This window comes from Pistacia vera, unplaced genomic scaffold, assembly GCF_008641045.1.
Source record: "Pistacia vera cultivar Batoury unplaced genomic scaffold, PisVer_v2 Contig67, whole genome shotgun sequence".
In the NCBI taxonomy this organism is placed as follows: Eukaryota; Viridiplantae; Streptophyta; class Magnoliopsida; order Sapindales; family Anacardiaceae; genus Pistacia; species Pistacia vera.
In genome coordinates, this window is record NW_022196523.1 from 815,539 (window position 1) to 834,406 (window position 18,868).

Sequence of the window (18,868 nt, forward strand, 5' to 3'; positions counted from 1 at the left end):
GTCCCAATCTAGATTGTTCTTGTACAGTTTGTACTCATCTTGCTCAATTGGGTGCAACCCATAAAAATCGTTGATAATTTGTGTAGTAAACGACACTTGCAAACCCCTAACATACACACAACCGTGTTGACTCTCTATGAGGTTTGCATAAAATTCTTTAACAAGTGGTTCCAAGGCTAGCTGCGATCGTTCCTTCACGAAAGTGAGCCAATCTAATTCTTCAGCCCAATCGGAAGCATAAAGAGCATCTAACCCCCTCTCAGGAATGATTTTTCCATCCTTCCTCTTGGCCTTAGCCTCATACTGCTCTCTAGCCCTATCATTTGCAAATCTATTGTCCACTTGCTTTCTTTTAGCCATTCTCTTAAAAGGCATTTTCTTGTTATTCAGCAAATCCCACACTTTCAACCCACACAAAACTTCACGAAAATGTACTACAAACAACTCCAAATTTCACACTTCTCCACACAATTAACTCAAAATTGTCATAGACCCAATCCTATCTAAATCACCCCAACACAAATCAACGACCAAAGAGTCTTCACAACAAACAATAAAACACCTAAAATCACACAACAAGGCCACAAATTCACAACTCCAAGAACCCCCACAACTCAACGTTCAATGAACTTGGAAAATCCATTGGTTAACATTCAAAATCAATAAATTAACAGTGTAAGGCAAGATTCCTTACCAAATCAACCGAGCATCAATTTTCAATCACACCACATTGGCTCAAAACCGTAAAAGCCCCAAATTTTGTTGTCAGAAACTTTGGGTTTTCGCCAAGAGTTTGCAAATGTCCTTATGAATCGTGCGAAAATAATAATGAAGGTTGTTCAGGAGATTGGGAGATGTGTGATTTGTAGTGGAAAAGCTTGGGAAGGGCAAAAGACTTTAGAAGAAAGGGATGTACTATGATGGCTAGGGTTTGATTGTGTGAAGAAAGGTGAAGGAAATTTTGTTGTTTAAATAATAGTTTGTGTTCGCCGTGGCGAAACCTGGGTTTCATATGCAATAATTAACCTTGAGTTCTCAATGCCGCGGAGAAATTAAAAATTGTCATGGCGAAAAATTGCAAAATTTTGTCCATACTTATAGTGAATTTCATGCCGCGGCGAAGTCTGAACTAATTTCTTCTCCATCCAATAGATTTCATGCTGGGGCGAAAATTGGACTTAATGTTTCTCTCGGCAGCATCAAGAAAATTTCAAGCCGCGGCGAAAATTGAATTCGTCGGGGTGAAAACTGGACTTAATGTTTTCTTCTTCAAAGCTGTAGATTTTCACCTGAAACAATGCAAACAACATCAATTAACTATCTTCTAACTCAACAAAAACACTTTCAAAATAAAATAATAATAAAAAATAATAAAAAAATAAAAACATCAAAAAAATAGTCCAATTGAAAAACACTTGGGTTGCCTCCCAAAAAGCGCTTGTTTATAGTTGGAAGCTCGACTTTTCCCAGGGATCTCATTCCAGAATGTCGAGTTTGATAGGCAGTGACTCGCAACTCAAAGCTCCATCTATATATGACTTCAATCGCTGCCCATTCACCTTAAATGTACCATTTTCCTCATGTGAGATCTCAACAGCTCCATATGGGTAGACTTGGGTAACTATGAAGGGTCCGAACCATCTACACTTAAGTTTTCCGGGAAAGAGTCTAAGTCTAGAATTGTAAAGCAGTACTTGTTGACCCACTTCAAAGTTTTTCTTCATTATATGCTTGTCGTGCCACATCTTGGTATTTTCTTTGTAAATACGAGCATTTTCATAAGCTTCGTGACGAAACTCATCAAGTTCATTCAATTTCAGCATTCTTTCATCCCCAGTAGCTTGTAAATCCATGTTTAGCTGCTTGACTGCCCAATATGCCTTATGCTCGAGTTCCACCGGCAAGTGACATGTCTTCCCATACACCAAACAGAACAGAGAAATACCAATTGGAGTCTTAAACGCAATACGGTATGCCTACAATGCATCATCTAACTTTCGTGACCAGTCCTTCATAGATGCCTTAACCGTCTTTTCTAGAATTCCTTTTAGCTCCTTGTTTGAATGTTCCGCTTGCCCGCTGGTCTGAGGATGGTATGGTGTAGCAACTTTATGTGTCACTCCATATTTTCCTAGGAGAGTGTCAAACTGCCTATGGCAAAAATGAGTTCCACCATCACTGATGATTGCCCGTGGTACTCCAAATCTTGAGAAAATGTTTTTCCTCAGAAAGTTCACCACCACTTTGGCATCGTTAAAGGGTAATGCAACTGCTTCCACCCATTTCGACACATAGTCAACAACCACCAAGATGTACAGATTTCCATATGAATTCAAGAAAGGGCCCATGAAGTCAATCCCCCACACGTCGAAAAGTTCAACGACTAAAATGTTACTCAACGGCATCTCAATCTCCTTGAAATATTTCCACTCTGTTGACATTGGTCACAATCCTGAACCAATCGGAAAGCGTCATTGAATAGACTTGGCCAATAAAATCCAGATTGAAGGACCTTAGCTGCTGTTCTAGTTCCTCCAAAGTGACCACCGACATCCTTCTCATGGCAATACCTTAAAATATTCTCTATTTCCTCTTTAGGGACACACCTTCGTATCATCTTATATGCACAGTGTTTATACAAAAACGGTTCTTCCCAGAAATAGAATTTCAAGTCAGAGAAAAAATTCTCCTTTTGTTGGAAAGTCATGCCATTTGGAAGCACTCTTGATGATAAGTAATTTGCAATATCCGCATACTAAGGTGCTTCTTCAACTCTCATCAATTTCTCATCCGAGAATGTCTCCTTGATTTGAGTTTCCTTTTCACTTCCCTGTGCTGGTTGTTCAATCCTTGATAGATGATCTGTTACCACATTTTCTGACCCTTTTTTGTCTCGGATTTCCAATTCAAACTCTTGCAGTAGTAGGATCCATCTTATTAGCCTTGGTTTTGCTTCTTGCTTTCCCAGTAGGTGCTTGAGCGCTGAATGGTCTGTGTAGACAATCACCTTAGAACCTAGCAAATAAGAGCGAAATTTGTCAAATGTAAAAATGATGGCTAAAAGCTCTTTTTCAGTATTGGAGTAATTCAACTATGCATCGGTTAGTGTCTTGCTAGCATGCTGAATTACATGCAAAACCTTATTCTTTCTTTGTCCTAAAACCACTCCTAATACAAAATCACTAGCATCACACATCAATTCAAATGGGAGTTCCCAATTGGGAACTGCACTAATGGGTACAAACACTAATAATTTCTTAAGAGTTTGAAAAGCATGCATGCATTCATCATTGAAATCAAAAGAGGCATCTTTAATCAACAAATTGCAAAGAGGTTTAGAGATTTTGGAGAAATCCTTTATAAATCTTCTATAGAACCCCGCATGCCCCAAGAAACTCCGGACTGCCTTGACATTTGCAAGTGGTGGCAGTTTCTCAATCACTTCTGTTTTGGCTCGATCCACTTCAATGCCATTCTTTGAAATTTGGTGATCGAGTACTATTCCTTCTTGAACCATGAAGTGACACTTCTCCCAGTTGAGCACCAGATTTGTATCTTGACATTGCTGCAAAATAAAGGAAAGGTTAGATAGGCAACTATCAAAAGAAGAAACAAATACAGAGAAATCATCCATGAAGACTTCTATGAACCGCTCCACCATGTCACTGAATATCGATATCATGCACCACTGGAATGTGGTAGGTGCATTGCACAACCCAAAAGGCATCCTTCTGTAAGCAAAGGTACCATATGAACAAGTGAATGTCATCTTTTCTTGATCTTCAAGGGCAATGGGAATCTGATTATAGCCTGATAGCCATCCAAGAAACAATAATATGCATGCCTCGCAAGTCTTTCTAACATTTGATCAATGAAATGAAGTGGAAAATGATCCTTTCTTGTTACTTCATTCAGCTTCCTGTAGTTGATGCACACCCTCCAGCCCGTGACTGTCCTAGTCGGTATCAATTCATTGCTTTCATTCTTTATTACCGTGATACCTTATTTTTTTGAAACCACTTGCACCGGGCTCATCCAAGGACTATCTGAAATAGGGTAGATGATGTCTGCCTCCAAGAGTTTTACCACTTCCTTTTTCACCACTTCATTCATAGAAGGATTCAATCTCTGTTGCGGTTGCACCCTAAGCTTGACATCATCTTCCATGAGTATCTTGTGCATACAAAAAGATGGAGAAATGTCTTTAATGTCAGAAATGGTCCATCCAATGACTGATTTATACTCTCTTAACACTCGAATCAACCTCCCTTCCTCCACTTTACTCAGCCTTGCATTGATGATCACTAGAAAGGATTCTGATTCACCAAGATACACATATTTAAGGTGAGATGGTAAAGGCTTCAGTTCAAGCTTTAGAGGTTCTTCCGTTCTTGCCTTTTCCTTCTTTTTTTCTATGTCAAAATCTTCAAATTCTGGATCTTGGCTTGTCTTTATCGGTTGAAGTGCTTCCAAAAGCCTAGCACACTCATTCTTCTTTGGCTCGTCTACCTCGGTTGTTTTGGATTGGGCAATGCAAGCTTCTAAAGGTAGATGAGAGGTGTTCTCTTTGATGGTATCCGCTACAAGTCTATCCACCAAATCCACACTAAAACATGAATCTGACTCTGATGGAAGTTTCATGGCCTCAAAGACATTAAATGTCACCATTTCATGTTGGACCCTTAGGATCAACTTCCCTTCTTCTACATAAATTAAGGCTCTTCCGGTAGCAAGAAATGGTCATCCTAAGATGAGAGGAATCTCCTTGTCTTTTTCCATATCCAACACAACAAAGTCTGCCAGAAATATGACTTTGTCCACCTTAACCAGTACATCTTCAACAATACCCCTTGGATACTTGATGGATCAATCTGCAAGCTGCAAAGATATAGTTATAAGCTTCACTTCACGAATCCCTAGTCTCTTGAAAACAAAAAAAGGCATTAGATTAATACTCGTACCCAGATCACATAAAACTCTATCAAATGCAATATCTCCTATAACACAAGGGATAGTGAAACTCCTTGGATCCTTGAGTTTTGGAGGCAGCTTCTTCTGTAGAATGACATTGCACTCCTCTGTAAGCATCATTGTTTCCTCATCTTCCAACTTTCTTTTGTTTGACAGAATTTCCTTGAGGAACTTAGCGTAGCTTGGCATCTACTGTAAGGCATCTGCAAAAGGAATGTTAATGTGCAGTTTTTTAAATATCTCAAGGAATTTCATGAACTGCTTATCCTGATTTTGCTTTCTGAGTCTCTGAGGAAAAGGCACATGAGGGGTATGATGTGACAACTCTAGCGGTATCTTAGGAAATGGTAATTTTTCCTTCTTTTGCTTTGACATCTCTTCCCTCTTTGGTTCTTCTTCTCTGGGACTCGTTGGCTTTTCCTCGACAATGATTTCTTCCTCGATTTCTTCATCAGACTCTTCCTTTTCTTTTGGTGGGTTCTCATCTTTCCTTTTTTGCTTAACCTCTTCCAAGACTGTTCCACTTCTTAAAGTTATTGCATTTGCTTGTTCACGTGGATTTGTCATTATGTTACTTGGTAGGGAGCCTTGAGGTTGCTCATTCAACTTTTTGGCTATTTGACCCATTTGTCTTCCAAGTTTCGAATTGACGCCCCTTGTTTTCTGAAATTCGCCCTCGTCTCACTCATAAAACCTATGGTCTCTTGCATGAACTTCTCGAACATATCCTCCAATTTCGACACTCTTTGATCCCATGGTTGATGGTTCACCCTTACTTGATTGTTTGGCACTGTTATTTGATTCCATTGATTATTCTGATTGCCCTAGGACAAGTTTGGATGATTTCTCCAACCAGGATTGTACGTGTTGGAGAAAGGATTGTTCTATTGTCTCTGATTCCCAGCCAAATAGTTGACTTGTTCTGATGATGAGGAAGCTAAAGCAAAATTGTTCCCCACTTGACATTTAATGCTCGCAAGGTTACCTGCGCAAAAATTGCATGTTACTTAAGGTGTTTGAATTGAATTTACTTGCATACCTCCTAATTGTTTCTAAAGTGCTGTTAGTTAGGCTAAAATGGTCGTGTAAGCATTAACTTCATGAATACCCATGACTTCTTCGGATGAATTCTTTCATTGGGTCTCTGATAGTTGTTACTTGCCAGGACTTCAAGTAACTCATAAGCTTCTTCAGGTGTCTTGTTTTGCAATGCTCCTCCAGATGTTGCATCCACCATTGTTTGCACATTTGTCAACAACCCATTATAGAAGGTTTGGACTTGCATCCAAATAGGCAAACCATGGTGTGGACACTTTCTCAGCAGTTCCTTATATCTCTCCCATGCTTCATAAAGTGACTCGTTCTCTTCCTACATAAATGATGTGATATCGTTTCTCATCTTTGCTAATTTCACTAGTGGGAAGTATTTAGTCAGGAACCTTTGTGCCAATTCATTCCAGGTGGTGATTGTTCCTGCTGGTAGTGCCATTAACCATCCATTTGCTTTATCTCTTAATGAAAATGGAAATAATCTTAACCTGATGGCATCATCTGACACTCCATTTGCCTTAAATGTGTCGCATATCTTTAAGAAGTTAGCAATGTCTGAATTTAGATCTTCCTTTGCATCTCCCCCAAATTGTACCGACTGTTGGATCATTTGGATGATTACCGACTTCATTTCAAAATTGTTGGCTTGCACTGGTGGTCTAGTGATACTTGGACCACTACCTTCAACTAAGGGTACTGAGAATTCCCTCAAAGTTCTGTTTTCAGCCATTTCAATGACTATTGCCTCTCGTTCTCTTCTCTCTCTGATAAGTCTTCTTGCAATTCTTTCAATCTTTGGATCAATAGGAACCACTGGATGATGTCTTGCTCTTCGCATAAACTACACACGACAGAAAGAGAGCGTGAGATCACAAGTGAATAAAAAGAAAAAAAGATTAAGCTAAAAACAATTAAAACAAAAGTAAAACTCCAATCTAGTGAAAACTAGAAAACTTCAATATTAACACAAAATCAATCCCCAGCAACGGCGCCAAAAACTTGATGCGTATTTTGACAAACATGTAATGCAGCAAGTGCACTAGTTGCAAAAAGTAATAAAATGATGAGAAGAGTATCGTTCCCACAAGGATTGCGTGTTAAGTACTAATTTTTCTAGTTTTGTAACTAGTTGAAGACCACAAATATTGTTGGATTTGCGGGAGACAATAAAAGCAGAAATTAACACAAAATCAATAACATAAATTAAAATCTAACTAATTAAGAAAATATCAACTAATTACGAAAATATCAATTCAAGACAAAGAGGTTAGGATTTCGACTTCACTAGGATACTCTGATTCAATCTACGGTTGTTGTTGCCTTCAAACTCATATGCAAGGATTATAAATCAGACACCTCAATCTGCAGAATATATCTTCTCGGGCTATATTCTCCTACTTATCCCGATTAAGCTTCCGCCCCCAACAAAATGAAGAATAACATTTCAAAGTCTATTAAGCCAAGTGGAATCCTAAAGTGATTTCATAGATCTCCGAACCTATCTCTAGCGTTCATTCAATCTATGGTATTTACTCTGAGGGGCTAACACATGAATCACTTCTCAGTCTCATCATGCTCAACAGTTAATTGAACCAAAGAAAACTCAACATTCAATTGCATTAAGAACAAGAATAAACACATAATCCAAGCAATAGAACTTAAAAACAACATCTATTTATAGATTAAACCATTGTAATCCAAGTTAGATCAAAACCCTAACCCAAAAGTGAGTTAGTTCATATTCAAATTAAAGAAAATTGGAATATAGACTGTAAATAAAGAGCTCAACATGCTAAAACAATAAGAAAATAATGAAATCTTCCCTAATTGAAGACCCAAAATGCTTCCAATCTCCAATTTTTTCCTTTTCTTCCCTAACAATCTCCAACTCCCTTACAAAATGAGCTAAGGCTCTCTTAAATAGTCGGCCAAAACCCTAGGATTTAAGACTAAAACTCCACAACGCACCGTTTTTACAAAACAAATAACTCCAGGATTCACTGCGGCTTGCAACAAAACTTTAAAATGCCAAGTTAACCCGCGAGTTTCATGCCGTGGCAAAACCTTGTCTTCAAATAGTTGAAATTACAGAACTACCCTTGCATGCTCCAATGCTTGAATCTCTGGTTTTCTCTTTCCTTCTCTTTCATTTGAGCTTCAAGGGTGCTTCCAATCAACCTCCGAACATTCTTGACTCTGAAAACTCTCGAGTTTGAATCAATTGACCTCGTTTTTGCTCCGTTTCAATCTGAAAATGTGTTTCTGACCTGAAATATGAAATGAACGAATAAAGTGGTAGTTCGAGCCTAAAAGCAAAGGAAAGTATCCGAAAATCTTACCAAATAGCAAAGAAAAACAGTATAATCCATGGATTATCAATGTTGTTTCTGCTTGGTCAGAAGAGTGCTGACAATTTAGAATTGTCTTCTTGTCAGTCAGCAGTTTTACTTATTTTACATATCAGTTCTTTATACAATGACAGGTAATTTAGCTCCTGAGCTAATTCATTCTTATTGCTCTTTTAAGGTTTAGATTTATGCTGTAATTTTTCATTTCATTGAGCTCCTTATTTAGACTTGCAGTTGAGATGTCAGTTTTAGCTTCTTTAGAGCAATACATTCTTGTCAATAGAAGCAACTTTCAGTGTGGGGCTGCTGATTTATCAACCACGATGTGGCTGGTGAATCTTTATGGCTTTTTTAGGAATTTTGCCGGCAAAAGCTACCAGATCTCTTACAGTCTAGAAGCTAAGAGGATCCTGTTCTATTTAGTGACTGAAAATGAATGAGATTTGCCTTTTGCAGTGATCCACTCATCATCACTGCGGTGGTTGTTCCAACAAGAAAAAATTAGCAAGCCATTGCCATACCAAATCCCGAAGTTCTGTAGAAGCTATAGAATGGATGTTGTTGTCCATGGTAGTCAGACTATTAATGAAAAGGTGATTACAGAGTTGGTAGTAGTAGGAGATAACCATGCAACTGCCATTCTAGTTAGCTTATTAATAGAGCTTGTAGAGCAAGAAGGCCATGAGCATGACATAGTAGTAGTAGTAAATTTCATGGAAAAAGCTATTGACATCTTTCCAACTACTTCAGATCAATTATGTTTGCATGGCATAAGCAAAGAAATCCATGTACTTTTTTACAAATCAAACCACTATTCACTGCAAACATTTATGGCGATTTCACTTGTAACATTTAACATTTTAAGCTTAGTGCACCCTGAATTACTCTCTGACAATGAAGCCTAAGTAGTAGTAACTATAAAGGTAACTGTCTTAACTCTGTCTTATTTTAGTATGATCACGATTAAAGGGAATTGACTCGACTTCTCTCACATTGTAGTTAATTGACTGCCTAGTCTCTATAGTGGTTGTGCATGGCTGGACTCATGAAAGTCTAATAGTTATAGGCATTCTTTCCTTAATTTTGCACCATTACTCAAACAATGCTCTTGTAGAAGCTTCAAAAACAATTATTCTAAATACTTCCTTGGTCAGTACCATCAATAGCACCATTGACACTGCTTGTTCAAAGGGACCAGCGTTGACTGATTATGATGAGGGAGCAAACACAGGAGAAATCCTGATATTTGCGCTTCTACCAAACTATTTCTATTTAAGAAGGTAAGCACCCTTCATTGATGAACCTGTATGATTCCAAGCAATAAAATCTAACTTCTCTGTTGCCTTAGTTTACATGCTGCTTTACTAGACCCCATGGAATGGCAAAATTTTGTTGATCCATTGAACTCAAAGCAATCTCTCACAGCAGTCAGCATCCACTACCATGATTTGTGCAAGCTGATGCATTTTGTTCCCCTTCAGTCAAGCTTGTCTCTTCATATTGTCTGTTGGAATTGTTCACCAGATTATCAGACCACAAAAGTAGAGAACATAAGGAGCTGAATTGCTCCACAGGTTTCCTAATATCTATAATGGTTTTGTTAGAAGGCCTTGTTTTTTATAGTGACATCAGGGTGGCTATGAGCTGTGGACTCTGCCTATCAATGGTGTTAGGGTGGGAAAACCTGGATTTGCAGGAGAAGAGAATTATTGCCTAGAATTATTGGTACAGGCCGAGTGTAGAAGAGAGGGCATTGTCTTTGGCTACTCCATGTTTAGCATCGAAATCTTTCTTTAATCTTCACAAGCCTGCAGTGAATGTAGCTGTTGCATTGCCAAAACTTGACAATATTCCTTTGTGGTTAAGAACTGTGTTTGATGATTCCTGCGTAGGGGCTAGGAATGTCAGCAAAGAAATGGTGCTTCTATTTCGAGAATTACTTAATTCCGATTTCTTGAAGGCAAATCAAATTGCTAGTCTCAATCATGTGCTACAGGTAACAGTTTTTTGTTCTTTGTCCTGTGCTTTTGCTCCGCCCATTTTGACAATCAGATAAAATCATTTTGCATATTTAATAACGGACAGTGGTTTCCTATATCCCTGTTCTATGGTTTCTTTTATCAACATGTAAAAGGAAAGATTGTGAGTTTCAGTTTCCATTTGATATTGCAGGCGTGCAGAAAAGACATGTATAGCAACAGTACTTAAGATGACCGCTGGGATGAGTAGGCGGAGAAGAAGTTCACCGCATTGCACTATTTGAGGGAAGTTGTGAGTATCTCATTCACTTAATGTCATCTCAATTGTCTATGAAATCATAAAATGGAGATATGAGATTGTTAAAAGAACTTGAAACCTTCTTTAGGTCATGATGATAGCTAGAAAAATGTTATTCTTTAATCAAAATTTGGGTCCTCATAAATTTGAGGCTCAGTTACCCTAAAAGGATTTACCTTCATCTATCAAAATCCTCATCTTGAAGTGTAACACAAAAGAGGAAAATAGATGCATTTATTGTCGCATACAGTTTTTTGTTTAGGTTATTATTACTCAAATCTTTTACACATATGCTTAGCCCTTAATTCAAAGTAATCAATTAGACTTCGGTTAAAAGTTAAAGTTAGTTATTTTTAATATCAATTAAGTAATGCTTTGTATGACATTCTTTTATTCTTTGCCATTGAGAAGATCGTACACTATTTTAAAACTCGACCTAGACCGACCGGTCTGTAACGCCCCACTTGAGGTACGCAGTTATTGTTTCTTCTTTTGCTCTTATTTGAGTTGGGTTCTTGGTAATATTGGTTGGTTGACCTTTGATTGAGTGTTATGTTGAATACTTGCCCTGAAATTGGTTGAAAATAGAAGAAGTTCAGTATTCCATGCTTCGCCGGGGCGAAGAATAATCTTCGCCGCGGCGAAGAGGTGTTGAAGCCACGGGGAAGCTGCTGGACAGTTTCGCTGCGGCGACAGAAGTTTCCTCGCCGTGGCGACAGGCCGACCAAAATGTTGTTAAGTTTTAGATATTTTCTTTCCTAGGGGCAATTTGACCATTCTACCCCTAATTAGCAGGAAAAGTGGGGAGTAAATTGAAAGGATTTTTCATGGAGAATATGTTGTATGGGGGTGTGTTGTAATGAATCAAAGGATAGATAGAATTCCCAAAGAAGAGTAAGGGCAAAATGGGAAGGCTGTGTATAAATTTCATTAAAAGGAATTAAGACATTTCAAAACCCTTCATTCTTCTTCTCATCGCCACCCTCCTCTCTGCTCCTTCATTTCTCTTTCTTTTGTTCAGGAGTTTTGAAGGGCTTTTGGAGTGATTAAGGGTAGAAAATCAATCTAAGGCATCATAGGTAAGGATTCTTGCTTTGGTTTTGAAGCTTTGTGAGTTTTGAATATATTTGATTATTGGGGTTTTTGTTCATTTGTTTAAGAGTAGAGAAAAAAGTCAAGCTTACCAAGTGGAAAGGAAGAGCTAGTGAAATCTCTCCATAACAAGGTAAGTAAATCCCAACCCAAGTTGAGATTTGAGAATTTTCTTGATTAGGGTTTTGATAGCAATGATGTATGTATGGGATATAAATGTTATTGCCATGTTATTGAGGCTTAAATAGAGATTTCTAGTGCTTTGGGGTTGTTTATACATTGCAAGTATAAGAAATGATATGTGGGTTGAAGGGTAGTTTGAGATTGAATTAAAGGTATTGAGAAATCCTTTTTGGAAGGTTTCTTTGGAGGAATTGTGGCTATGTGAGGGGGTTTCTCCCATTTGGATGGTTAGAGAAAGATTTAGAATATTGCTATAGTAGAGTTTATTATGCACTTGAGTTGTTTGATGAAATCCTAATAGAGGTTTGAGTATGAGTGTGAACCTTAATTCTGCAACATTGCATGTTGGCATCATAAGTGCAATAGTGGAGATGAACCATCCATAAGCATTAATTGTGCATTGAGAAGTGACCTAAGAAAGGTAGGAAACTTTGTGTATGCACTTACTCTATGAGTAGAGAACTTGGTGGATGCAACTACTCTAAGGTAGAGAGAATGAGAAGTGCTAGATAGAGTGAATGAGAAGAGTATTAGAAATGGGTGATGCTTTGTGATCATCACCGACAGTTTGAGAATCGGGTGGATGCTTTGTGATCATCACTCGACTAGCCATTAGAAATGGGTTGATGCTTGTGATTCATCACCGATAAGTAGTAGAGACGGGTGGATGCTTTGTGATCATCACCCGGTTAGTTATTAGAAAGGGGTTGATGCTTTGTGATCATCACCCGACATTTATTAGAAGTGGGTTGAGCTTTTTGATCATCACCCGACAGTGATTAGGAACGGTGTTAATGCTTGGTGATGTTACCCGATAGTTACGAAAAATAGGGTAGGTGCTTTGTGATTCCACTCGGTAGTCACTGGATAGTGTGGGTGTATGTGAACTACCACGACAGTCATGAAGAGTGGGATGGTGCTGTGTGAACGCCATCCGGTCGTACCTCGGTAAGAGGAAGCCAGAAGTTAGTAGGAAACAACAGAAAGTGTGAGGAAAGAATTAAGAGTAATACATACGGGGATAGACAGATAAAGGGCTTTACTTACTGAGCATTATTTTGTGCTCACCCCGTTATTTTCCTTTGTGGATGCAGGATCTAGGTGATGATGCAGTCGGAGGGGCGTCGGCAAGCGAGAAGCAATAGCTACACTGTTTCCCTTGTTTTGTCTTTTAAAGTGGCATTTTTGTAAATGACGTTCTTTGTGTATAAAAGACGTATGACTTATAATGAAAAGAAAGTTTTTGGGCCCAATTTTCTATTGTTGTTATGCATTCATTGTATTAGTTTACAGTAGTTATTACACGGTCCAACCTGTTCGACCAAGACCCAGTCGTGTGTCCGGTCTAAGTTGATATAAAACCTGGTTATACTCAAAAACCTGTTTTAAACCGCTATTAAACCGGATGAACAGTGAAAATTGCCTGGTCCAATCGGACCGCTTGGTAAATCGACTTAGTATTTCAAAAGTTAAAAAAAAAAAAGCCCTAAATCTATTCTTTTTTCAATTTCTCTATGCAAAAGCACCTCTGAAATCGCCACTCAATCTCAATCAACTCTACTCTCTGAAGTCTCAAGTCGCAAACATTGTCTCAATCGCAACTCCACTCTCTGAAATCGAGGATGATGCCTCCCTCCTTCGCTGGAAATCGACAACGACGACACCTTCCTTACTCAACAACGACGACGATGCCTCCCTCCCTTGTTGGAAATCGATGACGACGACACCTCTCTTGCTCGAAATCGACAACAGTGACGCCTCTTTCCCTCGCTTAAGCTTTGTAAAGGTATTTCCGCTGGAAGTTTTGTTATTTGTCTTTGTTTTGATTCTCTTTTTTTAGATTTGGAAGTTTTGTTTTGATTATAATGCTTAGTTTTGTTTTGATTTGGAAGTTTGGGTTTATTTTGGTTCTCTTTCGACTGAGTTGGTTTATTTGATTAGAAGCTTAAAAATGGGTTACATCTAGTTTATTATATTCTCTTTCTCTGGATTTTGAATTTTGAATTTTTGCTTTGATTATTTGATTGGAAGTTTTGTTTTGATTATAATGCTTGGTTTATTTGATTGGAAGTAGATNTTAAAAAAAAAAAAGCCCTAAATCTATTCTTTTTTCAATTTCTCTATGCAAAAGCACCTCTGAAATCGCCACTCAATCTCAATCAACTCTACTCTCTGAAGTCTCAAGTCGCAAACATTGTCTCAATCGCAACTCCACTCTCTGAAATCGAGGATGATGCCTCCCTCCTTCGCTGGAAATCGACAACGACGACACCTTCCTTACTCAACAACGACGACGATGCCTCCCTCCCTTGTTGGAAATCGATGACGACGACACCTCTCTTGCTCGAAATCGACAACAGTGACGCCTCTTTCCCTCGCTTAAGCTTTGTAAAGGTATTTCCGCTGGAAGTTTTGTTATTTGTCTTTGTTTTGATTCTCTTTTTTTAGATTTGGAAGTTTTGTTTTGATTATAATGCTTAGTTTTGTTTTGATTTGGAAGTTTGGGTTTATTTTGGTTCTCTTTCGACTGAGTTGGTTTATTTGATTAGAAGCTTAAAAATGGGTTACATCTAGTTTATTATATTCTCTTTCTCTGGATTTTGAATTTTGAATTTTTGCTTTGATTATTTGATTGGAAGTTTTGTTTTGATTATAATGCTTGGTTTATTTGATTGGAAGTAGATTTTTTCTTTTTTTGGCAGGATCCTCCAAATTTGGAAGTTTTGTTTTGATTATTTGATTGGAAGTTGCAAAATTATTTTGCTCGAATTCTAAAAGATAATTTGAAGGTACCCTGATTATTTGTGTTTTCTCCCTCGGGTTGAATAACCCGGATTTGCCCAAACTTGAGAATAAAGATATAATGCTTAAAAGTCAAGGTGCCTTCTGGAATAGCATTCTATTTCCGTATTTCAAGCATGTTGTAACCTACAAAAGTTTTTGTCAATTATAAATTTTTGGTGGAGCTATAACATATAATATTGTATATTGAAACAAGTTTTATATATAAGGGAATCGTATCTGTCGAATTTAATTGGTATCTTTTTTCCTTTTTGTTTGTAGCAAATTCTTATTGCTATGCAAATGCAAAGCCTTTGTTATGATAACAAACCAATAATTTATGCCGTTTATAAGTTACATAGTAACATCTAGATCATTGTGGTTTAGTTACCTACTTGTTTTTGTTTTTGTTTTTGTTTAAGCTGAATTAGGAAGTTGTGTTGAGTTTTGTGGTTTACCACTATTTGGTAACTATGGATATTATAGTTACATGCTTATTGCTTTTGTATCATCTCACAAAAGATATGTCTTTCATTTTATAGGCTATTGTAAAGCCTCCTTGAATGCGTTCATAATATGCTAGTGTTTTAATATGTCAAGTATATTCTAAATTATTGTTGTTATTGCTTGTATGCCAGGTAGATAAAAATTAAAAACAAACAATGTCATCATCTGAGTTTTTTCACAATCTAGTAGAGGTAGGACTGATATAGCATGAGGACATGTTATTGAGGGTGTAGATCTAAGTGTGTGGAGCTCAATCAACATGGAGACTAGTCAAAGAAAAAATACTTGCACCAAATGTTTTGTTATTAATTATTACGTGACAATCTTTTTAATATTTTGTCACTTAATTTGTAATGGATAAACTCATCATGTTGGGACTATTGTTAAATCAGGTTAGGATTGTCATTGAATTTGAATCATGTTGGGGTAGTAATTAAGTTATTATTGAAAATTTGAAACTTTTTCAAAAATCTGGTTTTTTTTTTTTTTTTTTTTTGGCAGTGCTAATGTTAGCATGATGATGTCAGCGGTCCAACTAGCCGATCCGACTGGTAGATTGGACTTTTTGACTCATGACCCAGACAGTAGAACGGGATGCCCTTTGATTCGGGTTTTAAAACAGTGAGACCATGTTGCATATTATTTTCTTAATGTTCCAAAATATGCATTCTAATATAGAATACATTTAGTTTTATCTATTTTTTTTATTTATTTAAAACCTATTAATGATTATGATCCATGTTCAACTATATAGAGGTTTTTGTATTACTCTTGTACATAAACTTAATGGCAGATAATTATAGTCATAATTAACACATTCAAAATAAGTATTTTGTATTTTACAATAAAAAACAAAAAAAAAAACAAGAAAATTGGTAAATTGTCCCATTAAATGAATATGCTCATTCTCAATGCTATCAAATAACACATTCAAATACATCACTCTGTCTATCATAACAGCACCTGTCAAGCTTTGCTTCCAGAAAGTAACCACTTAAGGTTTCTTATACGAGTAATACTAGTTTTATACCATTCTCTCACATCATGACATGGCAGCTTACATGGCAAAATACCTCATCTGCCACATCATCGATCTGACAAATCATTTCCTCCCAGTTTTTCTTTTAATTGTTTTTGCAAATTCTGAAATTTGAAACAAAACTTCTCTAAAACAAACCCTCCATCAATTTCAAAATCCAAAAAATACAAGCCAAAAAATTCTCCCCCAATTTCCTTTCAATATTGTAAACCCTAGCCACCACATCCCTCAATCACAGTCCGTCCAAGTCGTCGCCGTCCACCATCCCAAACAGGTTTCACTTAAGCCTTCCACCACCACCGCCAATCTCAGCCGTGCCCCTATCGATCTCGACCTTAAACAGTCGTGCTTCGGCTGTTCCTCCGCACCACCACCACGACGAGTGTCAGTCGAGCCGCTCCAGGTCACCGAACTTGGAGAACTAGAGATTACCTTGGATCACTCCCTTGCAGATGAAGAGTGTTAGAGGCAGGCAAAAAGGAAAACTTATTGGACGTGGTACTTTTAGAAGTGTTTATATTGAACCAACAGGAGTGCAAGTATGCAGAAGTTTATTCTTCTAGTTGGTTCTTGACTTTCTTTAAGTGAACACTAATCTTTATCTTTCTTTCTATTTTATGGGCTGCCAGAGAAACTGGAGCTTTTTGTGCAATGAAGGAGGTTGATATCATCCCTGATGACCCTAAGTCTGCTGAATGTATAAAGCAGTTGGAGGCTGGAGCAGGTCACTATCTCGGGTCCTTTCTCAAACAATTTATTTGGTTACAAAATAATTGCTCTTTAAATCACTTACTGAGGAATATGCAGATTTGAATTATTTGTCGTATCGTAGAATATTTGTTGCCAATAGTATTCTATTCCAAGAACATGGTATTGGAATTTGTATTTGTCTTACATGAATTCTGGCCACAATAGTTGATTGTCAATTGAAAGCAAGCCTGAACATCGTGTTCACAGTAAAATAAGCGGCATGCATAAACTCAGTCACCCTTTTCCTCATTTTGGCTCAGCACCTAAGACTAGTACCAATCTACCACTTCGTTTGCTAAATCCCCAGAGATGATACCAATCTGAAATGCTGTTTTGAAGTTCCAATTCTTGTTCATCACCACTTCAACTGTGTGCATTGTGGATACATAAGGCACTATACTTCAGTCAGATTAGTTGGACATATGTTTTTTTTTTTTTTTTTTTTTTTTTTGTTTTTTTTTATTCATTTTGCTTGGAAATTAACCATTCCTATTTGTGTATTGTTGCAGGAAATTAGAATTCTCCAACACTTAAAGCATCCAATATAGTACAGTATTATGGAAGTGAAGTGGTGTGTGGTTCTTCCTATAGAACGCTAGATTTGACTGTGTTTTATTATATGCCAGATATAATTCGTTCAGAAAACATTGTTTCCACTGCAGGTTTATGATCATTTTTACATATATCTGGAGTATGTTCATCCCAGATATATTAATAAATATTATTGTGACCATTTTGGAGCTATAATAGATAGTTCACAATTTCACCCGACATATTCTCTCTGGGCTGGCTTACCTGCATAGCACAAAGACAATCCACAGGTAACAATTGTGCTTAACAGGGAGCAGAGCATTAGAGTTAACTTCTTTGTTAATAGTTTATGATTACACTTTGCAGATTGCTAAAGTCCATATATATTCTTAATCTTGTAAAAAGGCGACAGTAAAATTATCAATGATGTTTTGGAAGAATTATATGACTGCTTACTTTATTGTCTTTACTGTTTTTACATACTTGCTTATTGAATTTGGATTTTGTTGGAGAAGTGGCACATTTGTTTGTTACAAACTTATTGCTTTGGTCTATGAGTATGCTTATCTACATTATTATGATTTATCGGGATATTAAAGGTGCAAATTTGCTTGTTGATGCATCTGGTGTTGTAAAGCTTGCAGACTTTGGGATGGCAAAACATGTGAGGTTTGAGATTCTTTAACACTATGTAGTAATGAATATTAGTTTTGTTTGATCTATTGTAATTTGACAGTATGCTTCTCTAACATTATCTTTTCGTAGATCGTATTCAAGGGTTAATGTTTGTATTAGTAAATTAATTGTAGTTAATGTTTATTTATGTATATTTGATTCTCTGCACTATTATTTCGAGATCTTTTCTAGAAAGATTGAATTATGCATTGTAACATAAATTCATTAGCATGCATAAGGTCACTGGATCTCTGAATACCTGTGAATAAGCAGGTGCAACTGCTGTTGATTGCTTCTCCTTTCTTTCCGCAATCCGGATTCTCTTTTCATCGAAGAATTTTAGACTCCTACTTTTATTGTTTAGATATTTAAAATTTGGACAGTTTCTTATTTTTTCATGTCATCAACTCTTTTACAATTTTTCACTCTTAAGTACTGAGTTCTATAGTTAATTGCTCAAAATGCATCCAGATTTAATTAGTTACAAACTTTTAAATGACGTGGGAGATTCTGCTTTAAGGATTTTAAACATTTTTCCGTATCTTGCTTTCCTGATAGCATATTCTGCTTGTTAATGATTTTCTTTTGCATGTTACTTAATGGGCTTATAGCTTGATTTCTAGTATGGTGATTTACTTACAAAATCAAAGAGAAAGAATGCTCA

General features: G+C 37.1%; 1 protein-coding gene, 1 non-coding gene and 1 pseudogene across 2 annotated transcripts; 2 read left to right on the top strand and 1 right to left on the bottom strand.

Annotated features, from left to right (window-relative positions):
• Positions 1-1,475: 1,475 nt before the first annotated feature.
• LOC116112809 lies at positions 1,476-1,853 on the bottom strand. The gene has a single exon (XM_031398931.1). The coding sequence runs from the start codon at positions 1,851-1,853 to the stop codon at positions 1,476-1,478; it is 378 nt and encodes a 125-aa protein (XP_031254791.1).
• A 4,413-nt stretch (positions 1,854-6,266) lies between these two features.
• Positions 6,267-6,373, top strand: LOC116112905. The gene has a single exon (XR_004125328.1). It is a non-coding gene; the product is annotated as a small nucleolar RNA R71 (small nucleolar RNA).
• Positions 6,374-8,399: 2,026 nt separating this feature from the next.
• Positions 8,400-18,251, top strand: LOC116112810 (annotated as a pseudogene).
• The last annotated feature ends 617 nt before the right edge of the window (positions 18,252-18,868 follow it).

Coding starts and splice junctions, on each gene's coding strand:
- LOC116112809 (XM_031398931.1), bottom strand. CDS start 1,853: ATGGATTTACAAGCTACTGGGGATGAAAGAATGCTGAAATTGAATGAA.